The 26142-nt window shown below is 41.9% G+C and overlaps 1 protein-coding gene across 2 annotated transcripts in view; it reads right to left on the reverse strand.

The window, feature by feature from the left end:
- Positions 1 to 18413, reverse strand: part of SLC2A12 (solute carrier family 2 member 12) — a 61843-nt gene extending 43430 nt beyond the window's left edge. Inside the window, exon 1 of one of the 2 annotated variants that reach the window (XM_019029774.4) lies at positions 18128 to 18413. In XM_019029774.4, the coding sequence (XP_018885319.3) occupies positions 18128 to 18230 (103 nt within the window). In that variant the 5' untranslated portion in view covers positions 18231 to 18413. The remainder of the gene's footprint in view (positions 1 to 18127) is intronic. The other variant, XM_055392000.2, reaches the window with a different exon arrangement.
- Positions 18414 to 26142: the final 7729 nt, after the last annotated feature.

The raw sequence follows: 26142 nt of genomic DNA on the forward strand, positions 1-26142 counted from the left end.
ATGGAGTTATATGTTACAGAATTTAGCTGTGGTCTCAGTTGTCTGAATTTTAATATCTTCCCTATTATATGCTTTAAGGGATACTGCCCCAAACTAGCTTTTCCCCTTCCCTTACTACTGATATTTAGGACTGCCGTTTGATCCTCAGCCTTTCCATTTGGGGTTTTGAATTCTAATTCACTGTATAAGGCTAGTCCTTAGTGCTTCTGAGATTGTGACTCTGATACTTCAAGACTTCCATCACAGGAAGTTCTCCTGGTGCTACTTTAGGAAGAGAGGCATAAGGAGTGGGTTTTTCTTGTGTGTTGGTTAGCCATGACAAGAGCAAGATGCTATCCTGTGGATGCTGGAAAGTAGAGATACCTTTTTCTAAGAAATCTGGCAGTGAACAGGAAGCAAGAGATCAGAATGTGGGTTGAAGCACTGGCAAGAAGGTGTGGTTTGTGTTTGTCTACACACACAGGTGAGAGTTTGGGCAGCCACGTGGACTGAGGAGAAGTTGCCAGTGGTGAAGGACAGAGTAAGATGAGGATTCACAATTAGCGCTTTTCCAAAAAATACCCAGCCTTCAAGTCAGTCTGCCTTTAATAATGATGAAGTAGAGCATTCCCAGTCATTTTGCTCATGGCTTTGCTTCACAGGGGCCCTTCCTTTACACCCCAGTTCTCCCAAAAAGTGCCATGGGGAATTCTTGGCTTTTTGTGGACATCACAGAAGTGGAAACTACCTGGAGACTTGTAAGTGGTACCCCATAGGCAGTTTTGTTATGCCTATCCTGTCTTCTTCCTGCTGTTGGGGCTCGGAATAAGATACCCCAAAGTACGGCACATTGGTGTGCTGAGTACTTTGAACTAGACATAGGAACATAGGAAAGGCCGCTGGCTGCCTGACAAAAAAAAAAAAAAAAAAAAAAAACCTGTGTGTGCATGCTTTTCAGCTGGCTGTAGGATTTCAGCCAGAAACAAGGTCTTTCTGACCCTCTCCCATTTTCCCCTGAAGCAAGTCATGGAAAACAGAATTCCTTTCCCCAAGGTGGGTCACAGAAACCAGAACCACTCTGCCCCAAAGCAAATCATAAAACCTAAAAAGGTCACTCTCTCCCTTTTCCCTTGGAAACCTTATTTCATGGGAGTCCTGCCCTCTGCCCAGGAGGAAGAAACGCCACACAGTGAGGCCCAAAAGAACCTGGACAGGCCTTGCTGGGTTTCTGTTTCAGCTTATTACTATTAACTCATACCCTTTTGTTCAATCACATTTCTACACGCCCATCCTTTCTTCATCAAACCTAAGCATAAAATCAGACATTTTTCCCTGAGTCTTTAGATCTTCATTTTGAAAGCCTCCCGTGTCACATCAAACTTTGATTAACTAAATTTGTTATGCTTTTCTCTTGTCACTCTGTCTCCTGTGATAGGAGTGTTAGCTGTGACCCTGATGAGTGAGGAAAGGCATCACACCTTTCTGTCTCCACACTGCTTTGCTAGAAGTTCAGCAGCAGCGGTAGGAGGAAGATCTCCAGTTTGCCTTTTGATGCAATGACAATTCTTTATTAAGGTGATAAAGTAAAACTGTTCCTATCAAAGCTGTGATTCAATCAAGCAGCTTTATGCAAACAGGTGCTGAGACCCGCAGCGCAAGAGCACCAAGGGCGCCATGAGACTGCAGCACCAGCCACCACCACAATAGCTGCATTGTCTGCCGGTCAGTGAGTCAGATGAAACCACAACTGTAGCTGGCACTCAACACGAAACAATCCATTTTTCACAATATTTGAGTTTCTGCCTGCTTTCTTCTTCTCTTTCTTCCCCATATGCCTTTTATTGCATACGGACATAATGGGCACGCAATAAACACTTGCCAGCTGACTAAATCCTACAGCCAGCTGAAAAGCATGCACACGCAGGTGTTTTCTTTTTTCTTTTTTTGGCAGGCAGCCAGGTAATTATATAGCTTGACCAACTGTGAATACTTTACAAATTTAAAAGCCCCCCCCCACCCCCACTTCATATTTTGTTCAAGAAAAACTTGCAGTTGTCCAAAAATGGCCTTGCGGCTATGGCCTGCCCTTCTTCTGCTCTTTCTCCCTGAACGCCTTTGTTCCCAACTCATCTTTCAATAGTCATCTCTACTACCACCTCACTTCTGAAGCCCACTCCTCAGTCCTCAGCATTATCTTGCCCCCGGCTCGTGTGTGCCCACTATGCACAGAATGTGTGTTCAGAGTCCATCTCATTTTAAGACACTCTTTGATTGACCTGTGTGTCTTCACTATTAGACTGGAAGTTCCTTGAAGGCAAGAACCCTGCCTTTCTGAGACCTGTCCTTTCATCCCTAGCCTTCTGGCACAAAGTAAATACTCAATGTTTGTCGAGTGAATGAATGAATGAATGAAAACAACACTCCAGAATACTGATCCTTACACCTCTACTCCCTACAATTGTATCAACAGACTATGGTTAATCTGTAGTGTTATATAATGGTTAGCATCTAGAACTTTATCTTCATATAAATATTTAGCAACTGAATAGCAATCCATTAGCATTTCTATGAAGGTTTTAGCACTATGTTTAGCTAGCTGATATAGCACCATTTCAGGGACCATGAAGTGTTTTATTGTCACAACTATATTTATATTTTATTAAACTTCAGCCCTATGCATGGAATTGTTCTCTAGTTGTTCATACAGAGTATTTAGCAGCCCTGTTTCAGTGGACCAGGTCTTCAGGTTCCATAACATTCTCCAGGCACCAACTCTTCAGCCCATCTACACCACTAGCTGTTTCCAGAATCTTCTGTGTTCTTTCCCAGGTTTGTGCTGAGACTCAGGCTATTCCCTTCACCACAGGGTCGTTTGCCTTCCTTCACAGCCCAGGGAAACTTGATTCAATTTTTTTTTTTTTTTTTTTTTTTTTTTTGAGAAGAAGTATCACTCTGTCGCCCAGGCTGGAGTGCAGTGGCGCGATTACGGCTCACTGCAACCTCTGCCTCCCAGGTTCAAGTGATGCTCCTTCCTTGGCCTCCTCCTATTCATTTTTAAAGGGCCAGCTCCAATATCCCCTCCTCCATAGGCTTACCCTCTTGGGATAGCTTTTTTTTTGCTTTTGTTTTTGTTTTTTTTTTTTTAGACGGAGTCTGGCTCCATTGCCAGGCTGGAGTGCAGTGGCATGATCTCGGCTCACTCTCCACCTCCCAGGTTCAAGCGATTCTCCTGCCTCAGCGTCCGGAGTAGCTGGGACTATAGGCATGCACTACCACACCCGGGTAATTTTTGTATTTTTAGTAGAGACGGGATTTCACCATGTTGGCCTGGATGGTCTCGATCTCCTGACCCCGTGATCTGCCTGTCTCGGCATCCCAAAATGGGATTACAGACATGAGCCACTACACCTGGCCAGGTTAGCTTTACTCTCCCTTCTCTCTCCTGCCTTTACTTCCAAGGTTTTACAGCACCCTGGATTATATTTCACTAGGTTTGTATCCTGCCTTAGACTGGGAGCATGTTGGGAGCAGGAGTGTCTGTATCATGGGGGCCAGTGCTCAGTAGAGGTTACAGGATGCCCCAGGAAGGAGATGCAGGAGCTTAGCAGAAGGCTCACCTCCTATAACCTCCCAGAGGGCATGTCCCAGGGAGAGTTCTGGTGTGGTGTTTCCAGCCCACCAAATGTCCAACATGCTGCTCCTTGGCATTGGACCCTGCATGGCCACGCCTGTAGTGACAAATACTGGGTACAAGGTTTATCTAGCCACTATCTCCCACCCCTCCCCTGCACCCTGATCCTCTCCTCAGCACACAGTGAAACTCAGACAAAAAGGAACTTTGGCCTCTCTCAACACCTATTATTATTTGAATTTTCTACGGAAAAAATATAGAAAATGTTGTGATCTTTCTTTGTTAGTTTTCCAACCCCGGGTTTGATTTAGTAGCAATTTCACAGACATCCTTTCCTGAAACTAATATTCTTCCACTCCTATTGGCTGAGGAGTTATTAAGAGGAGACACTGTTTAAATTTGCATGTTAGTACTCCCCTGTGCTTTGATTTGTGGTTCACTTTTTCTGCCTGATTATGTGTATTACTTTCATTCTTTTTCTTTCTGCTTTTTTTTTTTTTTTTTTTTTTTTTTTTTTTTTTTTTTGAGATGGAGTCTCTCTCTGGTGCCCAGGCTGGAGTGTAGTGGTGCGATCTCAGCTCACTGCAACCTCTGCCTCCCAGGTTCAAGTGATTCTCCTTTCTCAGCCATCCGAATAGCTGGGAGTACAGGTGTGGGCCACCACACCCCCTATTTTTGTATTTTTAGTAGAGACAGGGCTTCACCATGTTGGCAAGGCTGATCTTGCACACCTGGCCTCAAGTGATCCACCTGCTTTGGCCTCCCAAAGTGCTGGGATTATAGACGTGAGTCACCGCACCTCCTAGCTTCTTTCTGCTCTTCCTTTTATCCTTTCTTCCTTTCTTTTCCTTTTTTTTTTTTTTTTTTTTTTTTTACATATTCTCGCTCTTTCGCCCAGGCTGGAGTGCAGTGGCACAATCTCAGCTCACTGCAACCTCTGTCCCTGGGTTCAAGCAATTCTCCTGCCTCAGCCTTCTGAGTAGCTGGGATTACAGGCGCCTATCACCACGCCTGGCTAATTTTTATACTTTTAGTAGAGACAGGGTTTCACCATGTTGGCCAGGCTGGTCTTGGACTCCTGACCTCTGGTGATCCACCCACCTTGGCCTCCCAAAGTGCTGGGATTACAGGCGTGAGCTATCGCACCCAGCCTCCTTTCTTCCTTTCTTCAATTCAAAACTTTCACCAGGATAAGTCTGGTGCGTTTTCTTCTAAATTTTTCTGCTACTTGTTGAGTTCTTTTTCCATTCAGGAAAGATTTCCTCTAATATTTTTGTCTATTTGTTTAGACACAGTTATTTATATGTTAGTTTAATATATTCATTTCCTCTTTCATCTCTAGCTTCTCATCCTTTTTATCTGCATCCTAGAAGAACTTCTCATATTCATCCTCCACATCACAGATTTCAGATGATGATTCTGCTGTTGCAGTTTCATTCCCTTCCACTCTACACGTCATTGATCTATTTGCGTCTCAGTTCTCAGCAAGCTCTATCTTCACCTCAGTTTATTCTTATCATCAGATGTGGTTTACATCTTTTGCCACAGAGTCTATCTTAAAAAACTATATTGAGAACAGAAATCAGATGCTTTCCATAATTTATTTATGTTTCCTATAAATAGAAATCTTAGAATGCATCCTGTTCTTCTGTATTTGAAACATACTTGCCAATAACCAGATTTGCAGCATTGTTTCACCTAGCCCCTAAATCAGTTATGATATTTTTGACTGTGATATAGTTTTTTTTAATCACAATTGATGTCCCATTCCAAGACTGTGATATTGTTTTAATGTATATTCCCACCAACTCTCATATTGAATTCTAATCCTGAATATTGGAGGTGGGGCCTGGTGGGAAGTGTTTGGGTCATGGAGGCCCTTGTGAATGGCTTGGGCTATCTGCTTGGTGATAAGTGAGTTCTGACTCTGAATTCAGATAAGATCTGGTGGTTTAAAAGTGTGTGGCCCCTCTCCCTCCACCCCACTCTCTCTCTCTCACTCCAGTTTTCACAGTGTGATGTACCTGCTCCCCCTTTGACTTCTGCCATGATTGGAGGCTTCTCGAGGCCTCCCCAGAAGCAGATGTCACTATGCTTCCTGAATAACCTGCAGAATGGTAAGCCAGTAAAGCTTCTTTTTTAAAAATAAATTACCCAATCTCAGGTTGTTGTTTTTTGTGTTTTTTTTGTTTTTTGTTTTTTGTTTTTTTTGAGACAGGGTCTCACTCTGTCACCCAGGCTGGAGTGCAGTGGTGCGATCTCAGCTCACTGCAACCTCCACACCTCCCAGGCTCAAGTGATCCTCCCACCTCAGCCTTCCGAGTAGCTGGGACTACAGGTGCACGCCACCACACCTGGCCAATTTTTGTATTTTTGATAGAGATGGGGTTTCGTCATGTTGCTCAGGCTGGTCTCGAACTTCGGAGCTCAAGTGATCCTCCCACCTCAGCCTCCCAAAGTGCTGGGATTACAGGTGTGAGCCACCACGCCAGGTCTCAGGTATTTCTTTATAGCAATGCAAGAACAGCCTAACACAGACTGCAAGAACCCCAAGCCCTGAAAAACAGAAGCTTACATCATAGTGGCATTTATTGCTTAATTAACTAAAAGACCAAGTTGGGTTTGGTGTCTCCAAAGACTCACACTGTACCCATCCTCCTGTTCCTGTTTCCTCAAAGGATTGTCTGTTGTCCCCTGGCTTGTCACCATATGTGCAAGGTGGCTGCCGCAGCTCCAGGAATTACGTTCCCTCACAACCACATCCATAGGCAGGAGACAATAGAAGGAGGTTTGGGACAAGGGTTTATCCTCCTGTGGCTCTCTCCTTTTATCAGAAGGAAAACTTTCAAGAAGCACCCTGGAAGACTTACTTAATATCTCATTGACCAGAGCCAGTGGATGACTGGTCAAACTTGGCTGTGAGAGAGATTGACAAGTGCGTATCTGAATCTTTTAGTTACCCATGTAGGAAAAGTAGAAAATCAGAGGGGAGTTGGAATGGCTGTGGTATATTCAGTGTCTGACACATCTTATTCTAGCCACCTGGTTGCAGTTAGAAACTCCTCTCAGGTCTTTTGCACTGGAGGTGCAATTGATGTGCACAGCTGCTAGCCAAATTTCTGATGTCTGTATGTTATTTTTGTGGTGTGGTTCCATCAAACCAAGAAAGGAACTTTTTAATTTTTTTTTCTTCCACTTTTTGGTCCCCTGATTACAAATAAGGGAGATCATTCCTGGATTATTTAAAGCAGTCTGTATTTCTTTACTTGTCAAAAACAGTGGGTGCAAAACAAACTTCTAGAGTGCATTGCTCCAGTGGCTCTGAAAGGCTTTGTCTCTTCTTAACACTAGTTTCATATTTCAAAATGCAGTGAGTCACTGTCTTGCCTATCCAGCCCAGAGTTGTTGAAATCATGGAAATTGGAGTCCCTGAAGAGATACAGAAAGAGAAATGACAAGGCACAGTGGCTCACACCTGTAATCCCAGTGCTTTGGGAGGCAAGGCAGGAGGATTGCTTGTGGCCAGAAGTTCAAGGCTGCAGTAAGCTATGATTTTACCTCTGCCCTTCAGCCAGGGCAACAAAGCAAGTTGTGTCAAACAAAAAAAAAAAGAGAGAGAGAGAGAAAGAAAGGGAAGTGATAATGACAGGATGGGGGATGGGATTGGAAGAATCAGGTGTTAGGGCAAGAAATTCTGACCCTCAGAGAAAGCAGCTCTGAGGGTCTGAGGAGCTCTTTCCCTTCCTTGCTTGGTGAAGGTTCCATCTCTGTCAAATGAGGATGCACAGCAGCAGTCTATGGGAATCCAACATTTTACGGCCCAATCTTATACATTAGGCTCCCCATTTTATTTACTGTTAAATCCTAACTCATTGACAAATACTCAGGCTTTCAATGCTGTGGTGATTTTGCACTTCTGTCTGCATTTTTGTGGAGATTTTCGATGATAGATGGTAAAGAGGGAGGGAACCTGGAGAATAAACCCGCAGCTGTCTTTCCTAGAGTCCCCTGGTGTCTCCAGGAAGGGGATGCTCAATGTGTGTGAGCCTTGGTGAGCCATGGACATTTGAAAACCGACATCTCCGAAAGGATCCCCAGTCCACTGAAGATTATTTAATGTTGAAAAAATAGGAAAAGATGTATCTGTACTTCTCAATTTCAAATGTATATAAATGGGATGGAAACTTGTTTTTTAAAAAATTCAATGTGCTAGTGAGTACATAGCAACTTTCTCTCACTCTGTATTTTCTAATCAATAAATATAAAACTGCGAAGACAATTTTGTGAGGATTTGAAGTTGTTTTTATATTTTAAAAGAAGTTCCTGCACTCAATAATGGTTGAGAATCACCAGTAGTGCTTTTTAAATTATTTAATTAGGGAAATGAAATGGGAAGAACATAAATTATATTGTGAAGGCTGTGGATGAAGGTCCTTTTAGGAAGAGCAATTTACTAAAATTAATACCTGAATGACCACCTGAACACTAAGGGTTAAGCTCACCGTTATCATGTTGATAATGGACAGATGGCCTATGGGAGAGAGCGAGAGGGAGAGAGAAAAGGCTAAAGTGCTCTATCGAATACAAAGGAGGGATTTTGATGAGAAAGAGAGTGAGACAGAGAAAGAGAAAGAGAGAATGAAAGGCTAAGAGAGCCCAGAAATAGAAAAAAAAAAAAAAAGTAGAAGAAAAGGTCAGGACAAGTTGTCAAGTTGTGGGGAATGGGGAAAGGGAGAGACACCAAGAGCTCAGTATGACAAGAAGCCTGAGGATTTTTTAAAAGTTGATTTACAAGAAACTCCTGGCTGGGTTAGGTGGCTCACATCTGTAATCCCAGCACTTTGGGAGGCAGAAGTGGAAGGACTGCTTGAGCCCAGGAGTCTGAGACCAGCCTGAGCAACATAGTAAGACTCTGTCTCTATTAAAAATACAAAAAAATTAGCTGAGTATGGTGGCGTGCACCTGTAATCCCAGCTACTTGGGTGGCTGAGGCAGAATTGCTTGAACCTAAAACATCAAGCCTGCAGTGAGCTGTGATTGTGCCACTGCACCCCAGCCTGGGCGACAGAGTAACACTCTGTCTCAAAACAAAACAAAACAAAACAAAACCCAAACACACACACACACCCCAAAAAAGAAACTCCTTATGGTGGATTTGACAAGAAAATTTTCAGGATGGGCCTACCTAATATTCAATTGCACTACAGCACTCTTCAAATTCTTAGTAAAAATCTACAAAGAGCTTATATGAATGGGATTCAAGAATATGAAGGAAAGGGGGCTGCTGTCATCTAAGAATGGATTGGAGCAGGGATAAGAGAAAAGACCAGTTGCTGGAAGTGGAGGGCAAGGACCCAGAAAAAGCAGGAAGTTGGTGCAGGAGGGTGATCAGAATCACGAAACTCCTGAAGTGCACTGTGTGTGTTTGGATGGGAGGCTGGTGGGGAGGAAGGAGGCATGTGGATTTAACCATAAGGGGCCTGCAACTATTTTTATTTTAAAATTAAAAGAATGGTGACACCATAAAGCTGTAGAATTTGGAGACATGTAAATGAGGATTTCTAAAACTCCCACTTCTGTCACCACTACCATCACTTTTAGAAATTTTCTTGATTTCTCAGGCCAGGTGCAGTGGCTCACGCCTGCAATCCCAGCACTTTGGGAGGCCGAGAAGGGCGGATCACCAGGGCAAGAGATCGAGACCATCTGGCTAACATGGTAAAACCCCGTCTCTAGTAAAAATACAAAAATTAGCTGGGCATGGTGGCGTGCGCCTGTAGTCCCAGCTGCTTGGGACGCTGAGGTAGAAGAATCGCTTGAACCCGGGAGGCAGAGGTTGCAGTGAGCCAAGATCACACCACTGCACCCTAGCCTGGCGACAGAGTGAGACTCTGTCCCAAAAAAAAAAAAAAAAAAAAAAGAAAAGAAATTTTCTTGATGTCTCTAAATTAATATGGTCTCCTTCCCAAGAATTCCTGCTTTCATGGTACTTAGTTCACAAAAGTTTTGTGACATCCTTTGTAAGCTAAGGAAGCTGTGCCTGCTGCCAGCTTCAGATTCCTTTGTCATCCTCTTTCCCTGCTTTGAACTCTGTGCTCCCAGAATTCCGAAGTATTTGAAGCTCCCTGAATGTGCCATTCTCTCTTCTCCAAACATGTTCAAGCTATTTTCCCTCCTTAGAATGCTCTGTAAAACTACTGGCCTCAGTTACACGTGCTCGGCTCAACTTAGCCATCCTGTCTTCCAGGAGTCTCCAGGGACTGGCTGAACCTCCCCTTTTGCTATCATAGATATTACACATAATACATGTATAATATCAAGCCATCTCCTCCATCAAAGGATTCCTGATCCCTCATTGCTCTCCACTAATTGGCAATAAGCACCTGCACTGTGAGGATGCCTTTCGTTTCTCACCAGACTCCAGGGTCTGGCATCATATCTGATTCCTACTATCCACTCAGTATTTGCTGAATGGTTATCTTGCAGTTAGTTCAATTTTTATTTTTTGATAAGTTGGTAAAACCTACAGACAAGAATAAAAGGCTGGGCACAGTGGCTTCACGCCTGTAATCCCAACACTTTGGGAGGCCGAGGTGGGTGGATCACTTGAGGTCAGGAGTTTGAGACCAGCCTGGCCAACATGATGAAACCCCATCTCTACTAAAAATACAAAAATTAGCAGGATGTGGTGGCAGGCATCTGTAATCGCAGCTACTTGGGAGGCTGAGGCAGGAGAATCACTTGAACCCAGGAGGAGGAGGTTGCAGTGAGCCGAGATAGCGCCACTACACTCCAGCCTGGACAACAAGAGTGAAACTCCGTCTAAAAAAAAAAAAAAAAAAAAAGAATAATGTCTTAGATACATTTTTTTTAACCCTGAAGCATCCAGCACTGTGCCTGTCATGTAGTAGGTGCCCAATATGTATTCGCAGAAGTAAAATGCTCTTTAGTTCAGGAATCGCTTCTTTACTCATTGACTCCTTCAACAATTAAGCATGTACTATGTGCCAGCACTGTCTGGCAGGCAAGTTTCATCGACGGCTATTGCAATCAGCCTTCGTGGTTGCTGGCAGCATCGTGTTGAGATGTTTCCTAGGTTACATCTGGATTTAATGGCACTAGAAGGTGGTACTTGTGCCACATGGATGTGATCCCTCATGTGTAGGCTGGAAATACAGAGAAAAAGGCATGATTCCTACCTATTATGAATTGCACAGAACTTTCCAAGCACTATCAGTCAGCTCAGAGCTCTGATAGGTGCATGAAATATATATTTTATCAAGAAACTTATAATCTTATAGAAAAATACAAGTTACATAAAAAGTTAGGGAATTAACTAAAATAGAATGCAAACAAGTCCTGAAATGAGTGTAACTGGAATCCAAATTCACAGATTGGAAAGTAGAAGCATCATTGCTAGCTGGTAATATGGGTCAAGAGAGCAAACCTGGACTGGATTTAGGAAAGTAAGGTTCAGATCACTGTGCTGTCCTCTAATATCTGTGCTACCCAGGACAAGTCCCTTTGCTTCTTTCCAGGAGGAACCTGGGCTTGAAGGTGAAGGACAGCATGGAATCAGAGTCCTAATTAGTTACCGGCTAGACTTTGATAAGTCCCTTAAGGTTTGTTTCTCTCTGTGTCCTCATTCACAAGATAAAGATAATAATATTACCTCCTTCGTAGAGTTGTAAGAATGAATGAGACAGAAGAGACCCTGGTACCTGGTAGTAAATGATGGGTAAATGTTAGCTGTTGTTCTTAGCCTCAGTTTCCTTATCTGTGAACTGGGGTGCCTCACGGGGTTGCTGTAAAGATCTGAAGGGATTACAGTAGTAGAACCACTTGGCCCACAAGAATCATTTAACAAAAGCTCCTTTAATCTGAATCTAGAAGGTAAAATCTTCATAATACGGAGGTAAAGCTTTGAAACAGTCTTTTACTGATAGCAACAGAAATAAAATAATACCTTATTTCCAGCATAACAATTGTGTCTTTCATAAATTCTTGAATTCCTTTGCTTTCAAAATTGGCAGTACCTACATAATTGGGCTTGCAGCATGAAAAATTCCTCCTGTGATTTTGTCTGAAGGTTTCTGCAGCTTAGTTTCCCAATATAAATAAAACATTTCATTAGTGTGAGGATGCTCTCTCACCACACAAATTGACCCTAATTACAACTTCCATTTCCCCTGTTCTTGAAAAACTTTGCACATCTGAAGCTGAGCTGTCATGGTTTTTTAATTAGCATTACTCATAACTCCCAACTCTAACTTCCATAAAGTGTGGAGATGTGTGTGGGAGCAAGACATTTTGTATAAAATAATAATGGGCACTACTAACAGCTCCAGAGCCCAGTGATGCCAGGCAGACCTGAGTCATGAGTTGTCTGAGAAACAGCTACTTCCAAGGCAATCACAATTTAACAGTTTAAAATTAAATTACACTTGCTTTACTTAAAAAATATATTCCTAAAAGTCAAACAAGAATTGCATTTTTCTCCATGGAATTTTGGCAAACAGTATAAAATAAATCATTGTTCAAAAATAATGAAATCTCCTAAAACTAGAATGATGTAATAAATTATTTTAGTCTTACTATTATTTCTACTAAGTTGTTTAGAATAATTAGGTGGGCAGCGGTGCCTCACGCCTATAATCCCAGCACTTTGGGAGGCTGAGGCGGGTGAATTGCTTGAGACCAGGAGTTCGAGACCAGCCTGGGCAACATGGTGAAACCGTCTCTACTAAAAAAAGATAAATAAATACAAAAATTAGCCGGGTGTGGTGGTGAGTGCCTGTAATCCCAGCTTCTCGGGTGGCTGAGGCACGAAAACTGCTTGAACCCGGGAGGTGGAGGTTGCGGCGAGCTGAGGCTATACTCCAGCCTGGATGACAGAGCAAAACTCTGTCTTAAATTTTTAAAAAGAATGATTAGTGTATTACTGGGGCATAGTCATTTAGCAAATGCATAAATAAGTGTGCTACAACATGGGAAGAAAAATGATACCAGTGTGCAAAGACAAAACGAAATAATACAGAAAAAAACATTTGAATTTATGATTTACTCTAAAGGTAATATATTTGACTCAGTTTCAGCTGGGAAGTATTTTGGGGGATGTCACGTTCAGTGACATTAACTGAGATTGAGTACTTCTGAAGGGAAGAAGGGATGAAAAATCATCCACATTTGATATTTGGTCAAACAGCCTCTTGGGAAGGAGCCAATTCCAACTTTTCCTTTCTCATCACCATAACTTGGTATCTTTTAAGTGGCTTCCATTGCATTAATTTTTTCAATAACTCATCCTTCTGGGGGAGACTGTTCATGAGAAAAAATACTGAATGAAGGAGCTCTGACTCTATTCCATTTTAAAATCTTATATAACCCGTTCTTGCTCATACACTGAGGAAATAGCTGTTTCAACTGTTGCAAAGTAACGGAGGGCCCTTTAGAGCTCTCAGAACTTTTTTAACCCAAAGGCTAGATAGTACCAATAAAATGCTCCCTATGAAACCATGATTCTAAAATGAACTATTCTTGAATGAATAATAAAATCCTACATACCTACAGCAATTAAAAATTGCAATTTCAAATTGGTGGATTCATCTTTTATCTACACATGCAAATCTCAGCTTCCTTCGGCTGCTCCAAGGTAGATTCAGTGTATTTTGAGTTCTGTCTCTACCAACTAGTGTAAGCTCTAGACCACTAAAGACCACCCTCTTGAGAATTCACAGGAAAGATACCCTGTGGGCTCATATTCAGGTCCTAACAGCTACCATCAGGCCTATTCCTGGGCTCTCAGCTGCTTCAGCAACTGTTGGTAATCTGACAGAGAGAACGGTGATGTTGAGAATATTTAACAACTAGGACAGAGGCACCGACCTATCAGAATGGCTGTAAAAACTGGTTCAGGCATGCTGGTGTGCACCAGCTAATCTCAGCCTGCTCAGATGGGCCCAACCGCTTGGCCGGCTGCTCTCAGGCTGGCTTGGTCTGGCTCTGCCAGGCCCTGGCAGGGCAGGCTTCCTGCAGCGTGTGTCTGCTGCTGCTTCAGAGCCTGGGAGGGGGTCTGTGGCAACCTCTCTGCTCTCTCTGGGTGACACATCCTTAGAGAGGAGCAAGACCACTGCCGCGTACGATGCATAGCACCCAGAGTTTGCAGAGAAACATCTCCCACCATGTTCGCAGCCTTTTCCCTTCCCAAGAGATCCCAGAGGAACCATTTGCCCAGTGCTCACAGTGGTGAAAAGCCTCAAATCTAGACTTTTGATGTGATTTCCAAGTGAGGTTAAATGTACAGTCACAGAGATATGCTGACTGGACTGAAAGGGGAGATATTTATGTTTAAATCTGGTCTCATGACCACACAGAAGAGCAAGTGGTCCTCCATAAATGAACACGTCTAAAAATCCTGTCATTTCCAGCCAGGCACTGTGGATCACACCTGTAATCCCAGCAGTTTGGGAGGCCAAGGTAGGTGGATCACCTGAGGTTAGGAGTTGGAGACCAGCCTGGCCAGCATGGTAAAACCCCATCTCTACTAAAAATACAAAAATTAGCCAGCTGCTCAGGATGCTGAGGCATGAAAATCTCTTGAAACTGGGAGGCAGAGGTTGCAGTGAGCCAAGATCGCGCCATCTTACTCCAGCCTAGGTGACAGAGCGAGACTCCATCTCAGAAAAAACAAAACAACAACAAAAAAAAAACCTGTTATTTCCTTGGAAATACGTATCACAGTAGACACAATCATTGTTATCAGATGTTGACTTGTTAAATACATATGTTTTTAAAGCACTATAATTTTTGTCACGGGTTTTGATGCTTAGTTGTTTTTAATATATAGAAAGTGTGGAAAAATGGGAATGGCCCAGCATCAAAAACTCTGAGATGCCTGGGTCTGCCCAAGGTAACTGGCCTCTTACTAGAATCTGTCTTCTCACAACCAAAGCTCTGACATCTGCTCAAGCTGGTTGGCCTGACTTTCTCTTCCCTAAGGATGAGTTTGTTTCCAAGTCTCCGTCTCTTTTACAAGTTGACTTCCCCTAGAGCTGACTGACAAGGCCTGAGAAAGCCAGGCCTGATGAAATTCCAGGGGACCCAGTTTAAGCTAAACCCGGGAGAACAGCACTCAGTAGGAACTTAGTTACAGTTACATCTTACATACTCACCACCTGCCCAGCTTCCATTTAGGAAAAAGGAGTTCACAGCTTTAAAAGTGTTTTGAGAACAACTGCCTTAGAATGTTCATCTGCTGAGCAGAAGCGTGTATTTCTTAAATTCCAGACTGTGGCATCTTCAGAGGGGATAAAGGACAATCCTTTCAGCTGAGTTCGTGAGTCCCGTTCTTCATGTTCTTGGTCCCAGTGCCAGAGAGTTCTGCAGTGCTGACAACCTGCACTCATACAGTAAATATTGTTCTTGGTCTCTGAACCTTTGGACAGTTGGGAGTGAAGGGAAACTTAAGAGGACTCTGTCCCCAGCCAATTGTTTGGATCATGAAATAAAGGAAGCCTGGGAGCTGAAGTAGAAGTCAGTATTGAATCTCCTGGGCCAGAGGCCACCAGGGTCAGTTCTGCACCATCCTCTGTGTGACCGTGGGCCGATCACACATCTTCTGACCTCAGATTTCCCTTGTGTGAGTTGCTCCATCCGTCTAATATCTCACTTCACTTATATCTGTTGTCAACTCTAGGCACCAGAATTTCAAACTGAGCTTAATCCTGTCCTATATTAAGATGGATTGGAACATGTCCATGAAAGCTGAAAAAATTTACTAAAAATGTAACCACTTTGAGTCATAGCTTATTGAAAATGAATTAAGTTCATTAGCTTCTAGTCATTGGAACAAAGCATTCTTTTCAGTTAAAGAGGGTTAGTCAAGAAAGACCTGCCAAAATTTTTCACTGTGCACAGTAGCATCAAGGGAGTTCAACTGCAGACCTTAGGGGGTTGGTTTTGTTTTGTTTTTCAGTATCTCACATGATTTAATTACCTTGTCCTGAGTTATATAACTCATTCCTCTTTGTGCTTTGATTTTTCCATCTAGGAATGTAGAAAAGCTTGCTACCTTCAAATGCAGACATATTATGATAATTGTTGAGCATAATTTAAATACTCTGAATATCTTAAATGAAAACTATAGAAGTTGAAAATATGAAGAAGCCAAAAGGAGTATTTGACAAATATTACCTCATTAAATCTCAACACCTTCATAAAATAGATGAAGATACAATCCCAGTATTAATGAATGGAGACTTTAAGTAACTTAAGAAAACCATAAAGCAAGTCTGCACTATGCATACATTTATACATATGTATGTATAATTGCTTTTGGGTGCCAAAAGATGTTTAAGATAAGTTAAGAAAATTTACAAAAGTAGAAAATAAAAGGTTTGCATTCATCTAAATGCAGATTATGTATAGCACAAATCAAAGTTGTATTCATCTGACATTTTAAGGAAACATTTAGGCTTTCTCTTCTACATAATGAAAGTTAATTTAAAATTAAATTTGAAAGATAATTTATGGTACTTATTCATTTATTATTTCTTTACAACAACATAAACAGTTGCACTTTAAGTTGAATTTTGTGCATGTAACCAACTATTGCAAATGTAAATACACATTATCTTTCTTCTGGATAATTGTGAATTTGTACAATATAAGCTATTAAGAGCACATTGTACCTTCAAAGCCATATCAAAATAAACAGTTCATTTTTAATGGTTACTACAAAGGCCCTTCCTAGGCAGTTTCTTTTCATCTTCTTTGTGACATTATCACTGACTGTATTCAGTGAGTGAGCCCTTTTGTTAACATCACCACCTCAGCTTGCTCTGCAGTCTACACTGCAGCTCATGTTCCCAGGAATTTGGAGAAAAGAACTTTGCAACTCTTTCCCTTTATCTCCGAATATAAGTTTCCCTTGCCTGCTCTTAGGGAACTTGTGGGCCAATGAGTAGCAAGCGCTTAGGGAAAAGGGTACTTCTGCATAGGAGAGGGCAGGCCATATTGAAAGATGATCCCAGATATTCTTTATTATTATTATTATTATTATTATTATTATTATTATTATTATTTTAGACAGAGTTTCACTCTGTCACCCAGGCTGGAGTGCAGTGTCGTGATCTCAGCTCACTGTAACCTCCAAGTCATTCTTGTACCTCAGCCTCCTGAGTAGCTGAGATTACAGGTATGTGCCACTATGCCCAGCTAATTTTTTTATTTTTCTGTATTTTTAGTAGAGATAGGGTTTCCGCTCTGTTGGCCAGGCTTGTCTTGAACTCCTGGCCTCAAGTGATCTGCCCACCTCAGCCTCCCAAAGTGCTGAGATTACAGGCATGAGCCACCACGCCCGGCTTCATTCTTGACGAGAAGTGTGAAAGCAAGAGAAGAGATCAGGACATGGAAGATGGAGGGCTTCTCCACTCCTGAAGAGGGCCGCTTCATGCCTCTATGTTAGGGGTCACAGGTTCGATTCCCCAAGATCAGACAAACCCACAAGGCAAACGTCAGTATTAGGACCATTCCCAAGAGAAAGGCAGATGTCTTTTGTATCATTTAGTGTATTGGATTTTGCATGAAACTTCTATATGCTGCTTGGGAATGTAATATCTGATTAAGAATACACAGCTGAGGAAAGTAGTAGGAAAGAGAAGATTTTTTGCATTTGTTGTCATTTTGTATTACAATTACTTTCTATTCCTTTCAGCACAAACTAAATGAGCAGGAAGAGGCAGCAAAAAGTGTACAATGTATTTGTGGGAATTGTAAATGTGGAAGTGAAGACCAGCCTCTGATTTATCAAAGATCATTAAATGAATTAAAACTTTTCCAGATTTCACCTTCAGAAGGTCAACATAGCAAACAAACCTCAGTTTGCAAGGCCAGTTTTAAAGAAGGCAGAACCCAGCAAAGCAACCGTTTCAGGCTCTGAATAACGCTCAAATTCATCACAAACGTGCTGGGAATTTAAAAAGGAAGTTTGTGTTCTCATTGATTACATAACTAATAATTTTATGAAGCCTGTTTAAAATACTGATTTTTAAAACAGTGGTTATAATGTCAACTGGTTACACAGTGTCCATTTGTGACAATAAATGTAAAAGTGTGGGCAAGCGTGTGCTTGTGTGTGTTTACAAATGAGACTACCTTTGCCGGTGGACCGTTCCAATATGAAAAACATCCATACATTGTATTATGTAAACACAATCAAGGGGACCCATCATACCAGTGGTGGATGTGTAACCTGTATTTTCTTGGCACATAAGGTTCCACCAAGACTTCGATCTTCACAACATTACAGCTCCGAGCTATCCCACGTCCCACCAGACCCTGTCCCCTTCTCTCCACACATCCAGCGCGCCCACATGCGCGCGCGCGCATACACACACACACACACACACACACACACACACACACACACACACACACGGGACTCAAGAGACAGTACACTCGGGAGATGAGTACAGCTTGCTTCTCTGCGGTCACCCGAGCACTGCAGGCTCACTTTACCTCTCGCCCAGGGAGGATGCCGGCTGCCGCTGCCCTCCGTCTCCACGGCTGTCCCCTTCTGGTTCAGCAGACTGGGGCCCTCCGTGTTTTCAACAGGTACCATGGTCACGTAGAAGTTACAGCCGCTTCCCCGCCACCAAACCGCCCCGACCACCCCCGCTCCCAGGAGTGGTCACTTTCCCCATAATAGCATGCTAAAGAAGACTGTGGGGAAAAACTTCGGGCAAAGCTAATGTGATTTGTGACCAACTTTGTTTCTATTTCCGAAGGCTTTGCCCTTTTCGGTGACACAGGCTGTTGCTATTCCAAGCAGCCTATCACAGGCAGGGGGAGGGCCGTGAGTCAGAGGATTGTTTTTGCCTTTAGATGCAGAGTTGGAAGCAAGGGGTTAAAAGAAAGGGAGCTCAGACGGAGTGTTTGGCCATTAGCTAAGGGTAGCTCTTGTATTCTAGCACCTTTGAAAAGAGGCAGAGAAAGGAAACATGCAGATTTAAATGCAAGCTGAGAGTGGGGATAGAATACTCACAGATGGTATCAGTTAATCTTGCAGAAAGAGGAACAATTTATGCAAAGACATACCAGAAGGAAAAGTGTGTCAATTTTTCAGCAAGACTTATTCCAAAAGTCATGGTATTTACCAGCTTACACAAAGCATAAAATACCTTTATTGTTTCAACCTGATTTTGATCTAGGTAAAGGCCTATATCTTTCTCTCCAAGGCCTGTCAGATAAATCACAGCCTGAGACCAAAAATACACAAACTCAGAATGCGCAGATTCTTTAGACTTTTTTTTTTTTTTTTTTTTTTTTTTTTTTTTTGAGACGGAGTCTTGCTTTGTCGCCCAGGCTGGAGTGCAGTGGCGCGATCTCGGCTCACTGCAAACTCCACCTCCTGGGTTCACGCCATTCTCCTGCCTCAGCCTCCCTAGTAGCTGGGACTACAGGCGCCCACTACCACACCCGGCTAATTTTTTGTATTTTTAGTAGAGACGGGGTTTCACCGTGTTAGCCAGGATGGTCTCGATCTCCTGACCTCGTGATCCGCCCGCCTCGGCCTCCCAAAGTGCTGGGATTACAGGCGTGAGCCACCGCGCCCGGCCTAGACTTTTTATGTGCTGAGGTTATAGCAAAGTAATCCGTTTCTTAATGCAGAATTGTCTTTAAGAGACAAATTAACACTGAATCCTCTGTTAGGTTTCATGTTTGCCTAGGTAGGAGGAGGATACTCCTCACTCAGAGAGGCCAGACTAAGTGGCCCATTGTGTGCGTGTGGTGGTCATGTAATCTCAAACAAAATCAGGTCATGAGAGAGGATCTTTTTCTGATTTGTGAACATATTTATAAAAAAGTCTTACAGGGTTATGACATTTTACCTTCAGTTATTCATTCAACAAATCATGTTTATTTAAAAAAAAAAAGCCTTATAGAGGAAATTGAGATCATCTTAAAAATCATTTGGAATAAAAACTGACATGTATGGAGCACTTATGTGCCAGAAATTGTGCTAAGCGCAATAACGCAAATGATGACTTTGAGGCAGGTACCAACATTATAGAAGAGGAAATGGAGGTTGGGTAACTTGGCTACAGTCTCACAGCTAATCAGTGGTAGAGCTGAGATTATGAATCCAGGAGGTCTAAAGCTGTAACTCTCCTATATTCTAACTTCCCAGCCTTGTCCTTCTCTGATTTTCTTGGCTTCCTATGGTTTCAGACCTACTCGACTTTAAGAAGATGCCATGAAATATGGCTTTTGGTCACAGGCATTTCTCTGGACAGGAAAACAAATTTGTGCTTGTATAAGCAGAAGCTAAATTTTTGTTACTTCTTTTCAACATTTTAACTGAATCACTTCAAAGCTCTAAATTCACTTATTTGTACATTTCCTTTGCTTGTCATTAAATAATTCTATATTTTTCTTATCTTTCAGGGAAACAGGTAGCAAATGGAAACAAACCTATAATAATTCAACTAGTATTTGTTATGTACCCGTTGTATGTCTGCTGATAGTGCTAGAAAATGGAAGTCCTCCAGGCATAATCCAGGCCCCTTCTGATTAAGAGGGTGAGAAGTTCAGAATCCCACACATCAGTGTCCCCACTAAAGAATGCGTAATGCAACCATGGTTTGAAACAACTCATTTTATTTGTTCCCAGGGTGCATTATAATTATATAGGAGTCCCAGTTTCTATCTGTGAGACACATATGTTTCCCGTAAGTTCTCTATATTCTCTTGGCTTCTAACTTCTTTCTGCTCAGAACCAATGACCTCATTAGGGGGAAAATGTTCTTGCAGTGGGTTAGTTGTATCATTGCTTTGTTTCGTGATCCCACAACCTGTGTTTCTAGCAGCTTCTTGGTCCCATGGGAGTGTTAGAGTGTTTGCTATAGTGCTTGACTAGGCAGAAGACAAACCTCATTCCAGAATACTTTACTATGGTTAAAAGCAGTTCAACAGTTCTCACTCTGTTTTGTGTAGCCAAACCATACAGGAGATCCACAGGCATAGTAAGCCAACCAGGAGTCAAAAAGAATGCTCAGCAATGCAACTGACAACATCACCTCCTGGTGCTCCTAATTCTGTTCTTTATTCTGCTGGTGACCTGACCTGGGCCACTGGCTATCTCAAGCTCTGTTTGTACTTACCTCAATCTCTTAACTCAGAGAAAAGTTTAGGGGAGAAAATTTTTTTCACCCAGACTAGAGGGGGGAAACTCTGCCTCAATTCTGTTAAGAACCCTGTACTTCTCCTTCCCAGCCTTTTGCACACTATAGTGTATTTAATACAGTTGATTTGATTTAATCTGCCTTTTCTGCTAGATTGCAAACTCTCTGAGAGTATGGACTATGTTTGTTTAGTTTATTATAGTATTCTGCGTGTCTGGCACTCAGCAAATACTCAGTAAGTATTTGCTGGCTAACAGACTGATCCCTGTAAATCCAATAAACTTTAGCAACACTAGAATGTATGCTCCAAGAGGGCAGGCACCTATTTCTATCTTGCACATTCGTCCAGCTCCTAGCACAATGCCAGGCATGCAGTAGACACTTAATAAATATTTGTTAGATAAATGAGTGCTCACAAATAGAGCTTTTAGTGACTAAATAACTATTTAGTTTTTAAATGTTAAAATCCATATGATGATTGCCTATGACATTTTGTCCTTCCTCTCTGTTTCTGCCAATTCCTTTAGACCAAGTATAACCACAGGCTATCCATCTTCCCTGGAGTTTGAGCCACTTCCATTATTAAAATCTGTTCCTCCACTCAAGGAATTCATAATCAGCAGACAGCAGACAGTTCATTCTTCATAAACCCAATAATTTTGCTACATACCACTTTGGACCACTGCTCATAGGCAATGCTACCAAATCCAAAAACACCTATCCTGACTTATAAACTGGCACAGCGGGGAAGAGGGGATGAAAGACAAGCAGCTTCACAGGGCTCGTAAACATCTACCATAGAGCATGCCTATTTTCATGGCAATTTTTTAAAAGCTTCACAACAACCTTGTGAAGTAAATACCGTTACTTCCATTTTGCAGAAACTGAAACCGAGAAGTTTATGAAACATTTCCAAGATCAAAACATTTTCCAATGTTGAATTATAAAAATTTGAATCCCACAGGAAAACCTACACTCGACATTTCACCATGCTTGCTCATTCACCTCTATATATAACAATTCTTCTATCCATCAGTCGATCCATATTAGTTTTTATACATATCAAAGTAAGTTGAAATACTTCAGAATGCATATTATTAAATAGAGTTCAATACTAGGTTCTTTTTTTTGAGACAGAAAAGCTCCGGAAGCAACCAATTTTCTGATATTTTTCCACATAGATTACCTTTGCTTGTTCTAAACCTTAGTTCATATAATGGAACCACAGAGAATGCAGCCTTGTGTAAGGAGTCTTTCACTGAGCATAGTTTTGATATCCATCCATGTTTTTATGTATATTAGTAGTTCATTTTGTTTATTGCTGAATAGTGTTATATGGGTGAATACACCACAGTTTATCCATTTTCCTATTGATGGACATCTGGGCTGTTTCCAATTCTTTGCTATTAGACATAAAACTGTTATGAGCACTCTTGCACAAGTCTTTTTATGCAGAACTTAACATTTCAGAGCACAGCAGTTCAAGTCCATTTGATTCCAAAACCCAAATGCTTTTCACTACACCCTATTGTTTCCCTGCAGTGCACCCTGCAGTGCACATTGATGTGGAATGCACCTTCTACAATGGTTCATTACACTGTAAACACAAATGGGAAAATATGGTCTTTATGCAAACAAAAAAAATTCCAAATACAAATTCACTTCTTGTTTAGCCTAATTGCAATAAAATATTCATCTTGGTATGATTGTTTGGAAGGATGTTTATTATTTCACTGTTTATACTATCTAAATAACTTCTCTATCTCAAAGTTTTCATTATGACTTCTTTCCTTAGGTGTAGAATATTATCACTCATAACATGTTGATTAAAGTTCCTCAAATTACAAAGTAAGTGTGGTTAAATTCTTTATGGTATGTTTGCTTGATATAACGTGATGAATCATTAAAAGAAAGACAATGTAGCAATGCAAGAAAATGTTTTTTCAATTATTTTAAGTGGGAGAATCAAAGTGGCATACAGAAAGTTGCATACTCATTACTATTACAATACTTTCTTAAAATATATGCGCCTATTGGTAGAGACTGGAAGGAAACTTGGAACAACTGAAAATAACTAATAGGTTGAGGTGGTAAATCATGTGTAAAAAGTACTGTCTTAAAAGTTGTTTGCTTAATGCTTCCATCAGATTGTATATATAATAAATATAAATTTGAAGAAAATTTCTTCATACTTAGGGCTGCCATATACCATTGTGCAATTTGGACACAGTACAACTCTAAGTGGGTCATTCTCATTTGCAGACAGCAGAAGTTTGCTTATTTATAAAGCAAATCTTCCAGAATATGACAATACTAACCTGAAGAAAGTGCAGCTTTTTCTAATTTGCTCAAAGGTACATTTGGGCAACTGATGGGGCTGTTCAAATTATCATCTCCCTTTAAGTCACACCAACGTCGTATCTATTAGTTTGGCCTATGTCTGTCTTTGTACTGCCCAGCTACGTGGAATGAGCACTGTTCTTCCTTTGATTAGCTATTTTTCCAAATAAAGTATTTTTAACTTAAAAAATCTCTCTCAGTCAGATTGCCATGACCCTTGGATGGCGGGCATTAACAAAAAGCTGTTCAATGATTAACCCTTTCCTTGAGATTAACCTGCCTTTGATACCATGAAGTCAGAAAAAGTTGCTTGATCATACATGACAACAAGCAGTAGTTATTGGGTTGGGAACTCTGGTCTGCTTTCATTACATGTCCCTTGTTTGCTAGACAATAAGGAGGGCACTGCACAGAAAATGACTACTTTCCAAGTTTAAATAGTCTGAATAACTCAGGGAAAATCTGGAGCAGAAAGCTTACTGAAATGCGAAACCTTGTGCTCAGCTTCTGAAGATGAACGCATTACATTTCAGCTCAGGTGGACATGTTAGAGCTTGTCACGGGCTTTTATTTTCTTCTAGGCTGCCCAGGATCAGAAGATCCTTCCTGTGTTGGGAATCCCCCTCTGCAAGGAAGAACCTGTCTCCTAAACAGAAGCTGGAAAGGCCTGATACTCCCTTTTCTCTTAGGACCAGGCTCTGCCAAGCAGTTCATACACCCTGGATTTTGCATCAGAAGCTGTAGCACAAAGTAGCAGGATCTACAGGCCCCACCTTCCAGTGAGGATGGTGGCAGTGGCTCTGGCCAAAATATTTAATGTCAGAGTTGCTAGATATACACTGTTAGGTATGTGCTCAGTGGTGGCTAGATTAGCTCAAAGCAGGATTTGAGGAGTTATTCTTGACTACAGTTTCCAAGTTGGAGTTGGTTTCTGTTGCTTTAAACCAAGAACTAGGAATGACACCAGACTCAACTAGATAAGTCCTTTTTCATGTGTGCAGAAGCAGATTAATCGGGAAGCTAATGAAGTTTAAGCTGCAGGGCCCCTCACCCACACCAGCCCTTCCAAGGCCCTGGGAGGCACCCAGCAATGCATTTATATAATGATATGTTTTGTAAAATTTGCTAAAATGAAATAACTGCAATCAGTTAAGACCACTAATGCTTTGCACCTGGCCAGCAACATCTTGTTTCCTTTGTGTCATGTGACACAAGGGTGGCCATGGAATATTTGGGATCTGACTTAAGATCAGTGAAGTTGGAAAAAAAATTTTTTTTTGTATTTTTTTTTTAGACAGAGTCTCACTCTGTCAGGAGGCTGGAGTGCAGTGGCACAATCTCGGCTCACTGTAACCTCTGCCTCCCGGGTTCAAGTGGTTCTCCTCCCTCAGCCTCCTGAGTAGCTGAGATTACAGGTGCACACCACCATGCCCAGCTAATTTTTTTTTTTTTTTTTGTATTTTTAGTAGAGATGAGGTTTCACCATGTTGGCCAGGCCATTCTCAAACTCCTGACCTCAAGTGATCCACCTGCCTCGGCCTCCCAAAGTGCTGGAATTACAAGCGTGAGCCACTGTACTGGGCCTGGTTTTGGTTTCTCACGGATGGTTCACAAGCACTTAACTAATATACAGTTAAGCCCTCACTAGCTCTCTTGGTATAGAAAAGACTTCCAGGAATTCTCTTGCTCCTCACTATGCCATCTCATGCCGTGCATATCCCACATTATCACTCACGTGGCACAAAGATGGAAAAGCACAGGGCTAGAGGCTATCTGTCAGTGTGAACTTGTCCTACAGCTCCCAGGGCCATGGCAGAGGGCCATGCTAGAGGACAAACTGGGTTCTTTTATTTTCTTTATATAGAAAGTAATGTCACAAAAAAATTGTGTTACAAAAAAAAGATCAAAATGTGTGCAATCAAAAAATGAAGGGAAAAAAGTATTATGGAAGTGTATCAGGTAATTCCTGGATTATGCAATTTTTGTAATGCTTGGCAGCTTTTTATCATTTGTAATTTACTGCCAGGCATGATAGCTCATGCCTGTAATCCCAGCACTTTGGGAGACCAAGACGGACAGATCGTTTGAGCCCAGGAGTTTGAAACCAGCCTGGACAATATGGTGAAACTTTTTCTCTACAAAAAATACAAAAATTAGCTAGGCATGGTGGCACATGTCTGTAGTCCCAGCTGCTTGGGAGGCTGAGGTAGGATTGCCTGAGCCTGGGAGGCAGAGGTTTCAGTGAGCTGAGATCATGCCACTGAGCTGAGATCACACCACTGTACCTCAGCCTGGGTGGCAGAGCTAGATAGACCCTGTCTAAATCTTTTAAAAATTGTAATTTATCAAAATAAATATTCACATTTTTTTTTTTTTTTTTTTGAGACAGAGTCTCACTCTGTCGCCCAGGCTGGAGTGCAGTGGTGTAATCTTGGCTTACTGCCAGCTCCCGGGTTCACGCCATTTTCCTGCCTCAGCCTCCCAAGTAGGTGGGACTGCAGTCACCCGCCACCATGCCTGGCTAAATTTTTGTATTTTTAGTAGAGACAGGGTTTCACCATGTTAGCCAGGATGGTCTCGATCTCCTGACCTCGTGATCCGCCCGCCTCGGCCTCCCAAAAAGCTGGGATTACAGGTGTGAGCCACTGCACCTGGCCTGTATTCTTATTTTTTAAAACAGGGCCCCCAAATTTTATAAACATCAGGCCCCACAAAACTTGGTTCTGCCCCTATGAATATGTTGGAGAAGTATAGTTCTCTCCAGATGACCATGTTTACTAAAAACCTTGTACCTCCATTCAGTCCTCCTCATCCCCATTACCACTCTCTAAATCCGGGCCACCTTATAATCTCCCATGGGGAGAGCTGCAATAGCCTCTAACAGGTCTTCCTGTGGGCATTCTTGCTTTCCTAAGCCCATTCTCCACGGTGGTGCCAAGATTTTTTCTAAAATCTAAATACTTAAATGGCTTTCAGTTGTTTTAAACTTTTCTCCAACTTCTAGTTGTT

The sequence above is a fragment of the Gorilla gorilla genome, chromosome 5, assembly GCF_029281585.2.
Source record: "Gorilla gorilla gorilla isolate KB3781 chromosome 5, NHGRI_mGorGor1-v2.1_pri, whole genome shotgun sequence".
In the NCBI taxonomy this organism is placed as follows: Eukaryota; Metazoa; Chordata; class Mammalia; order Primates; family Hominidae; genus Gorilla; species Gorilla gorilla.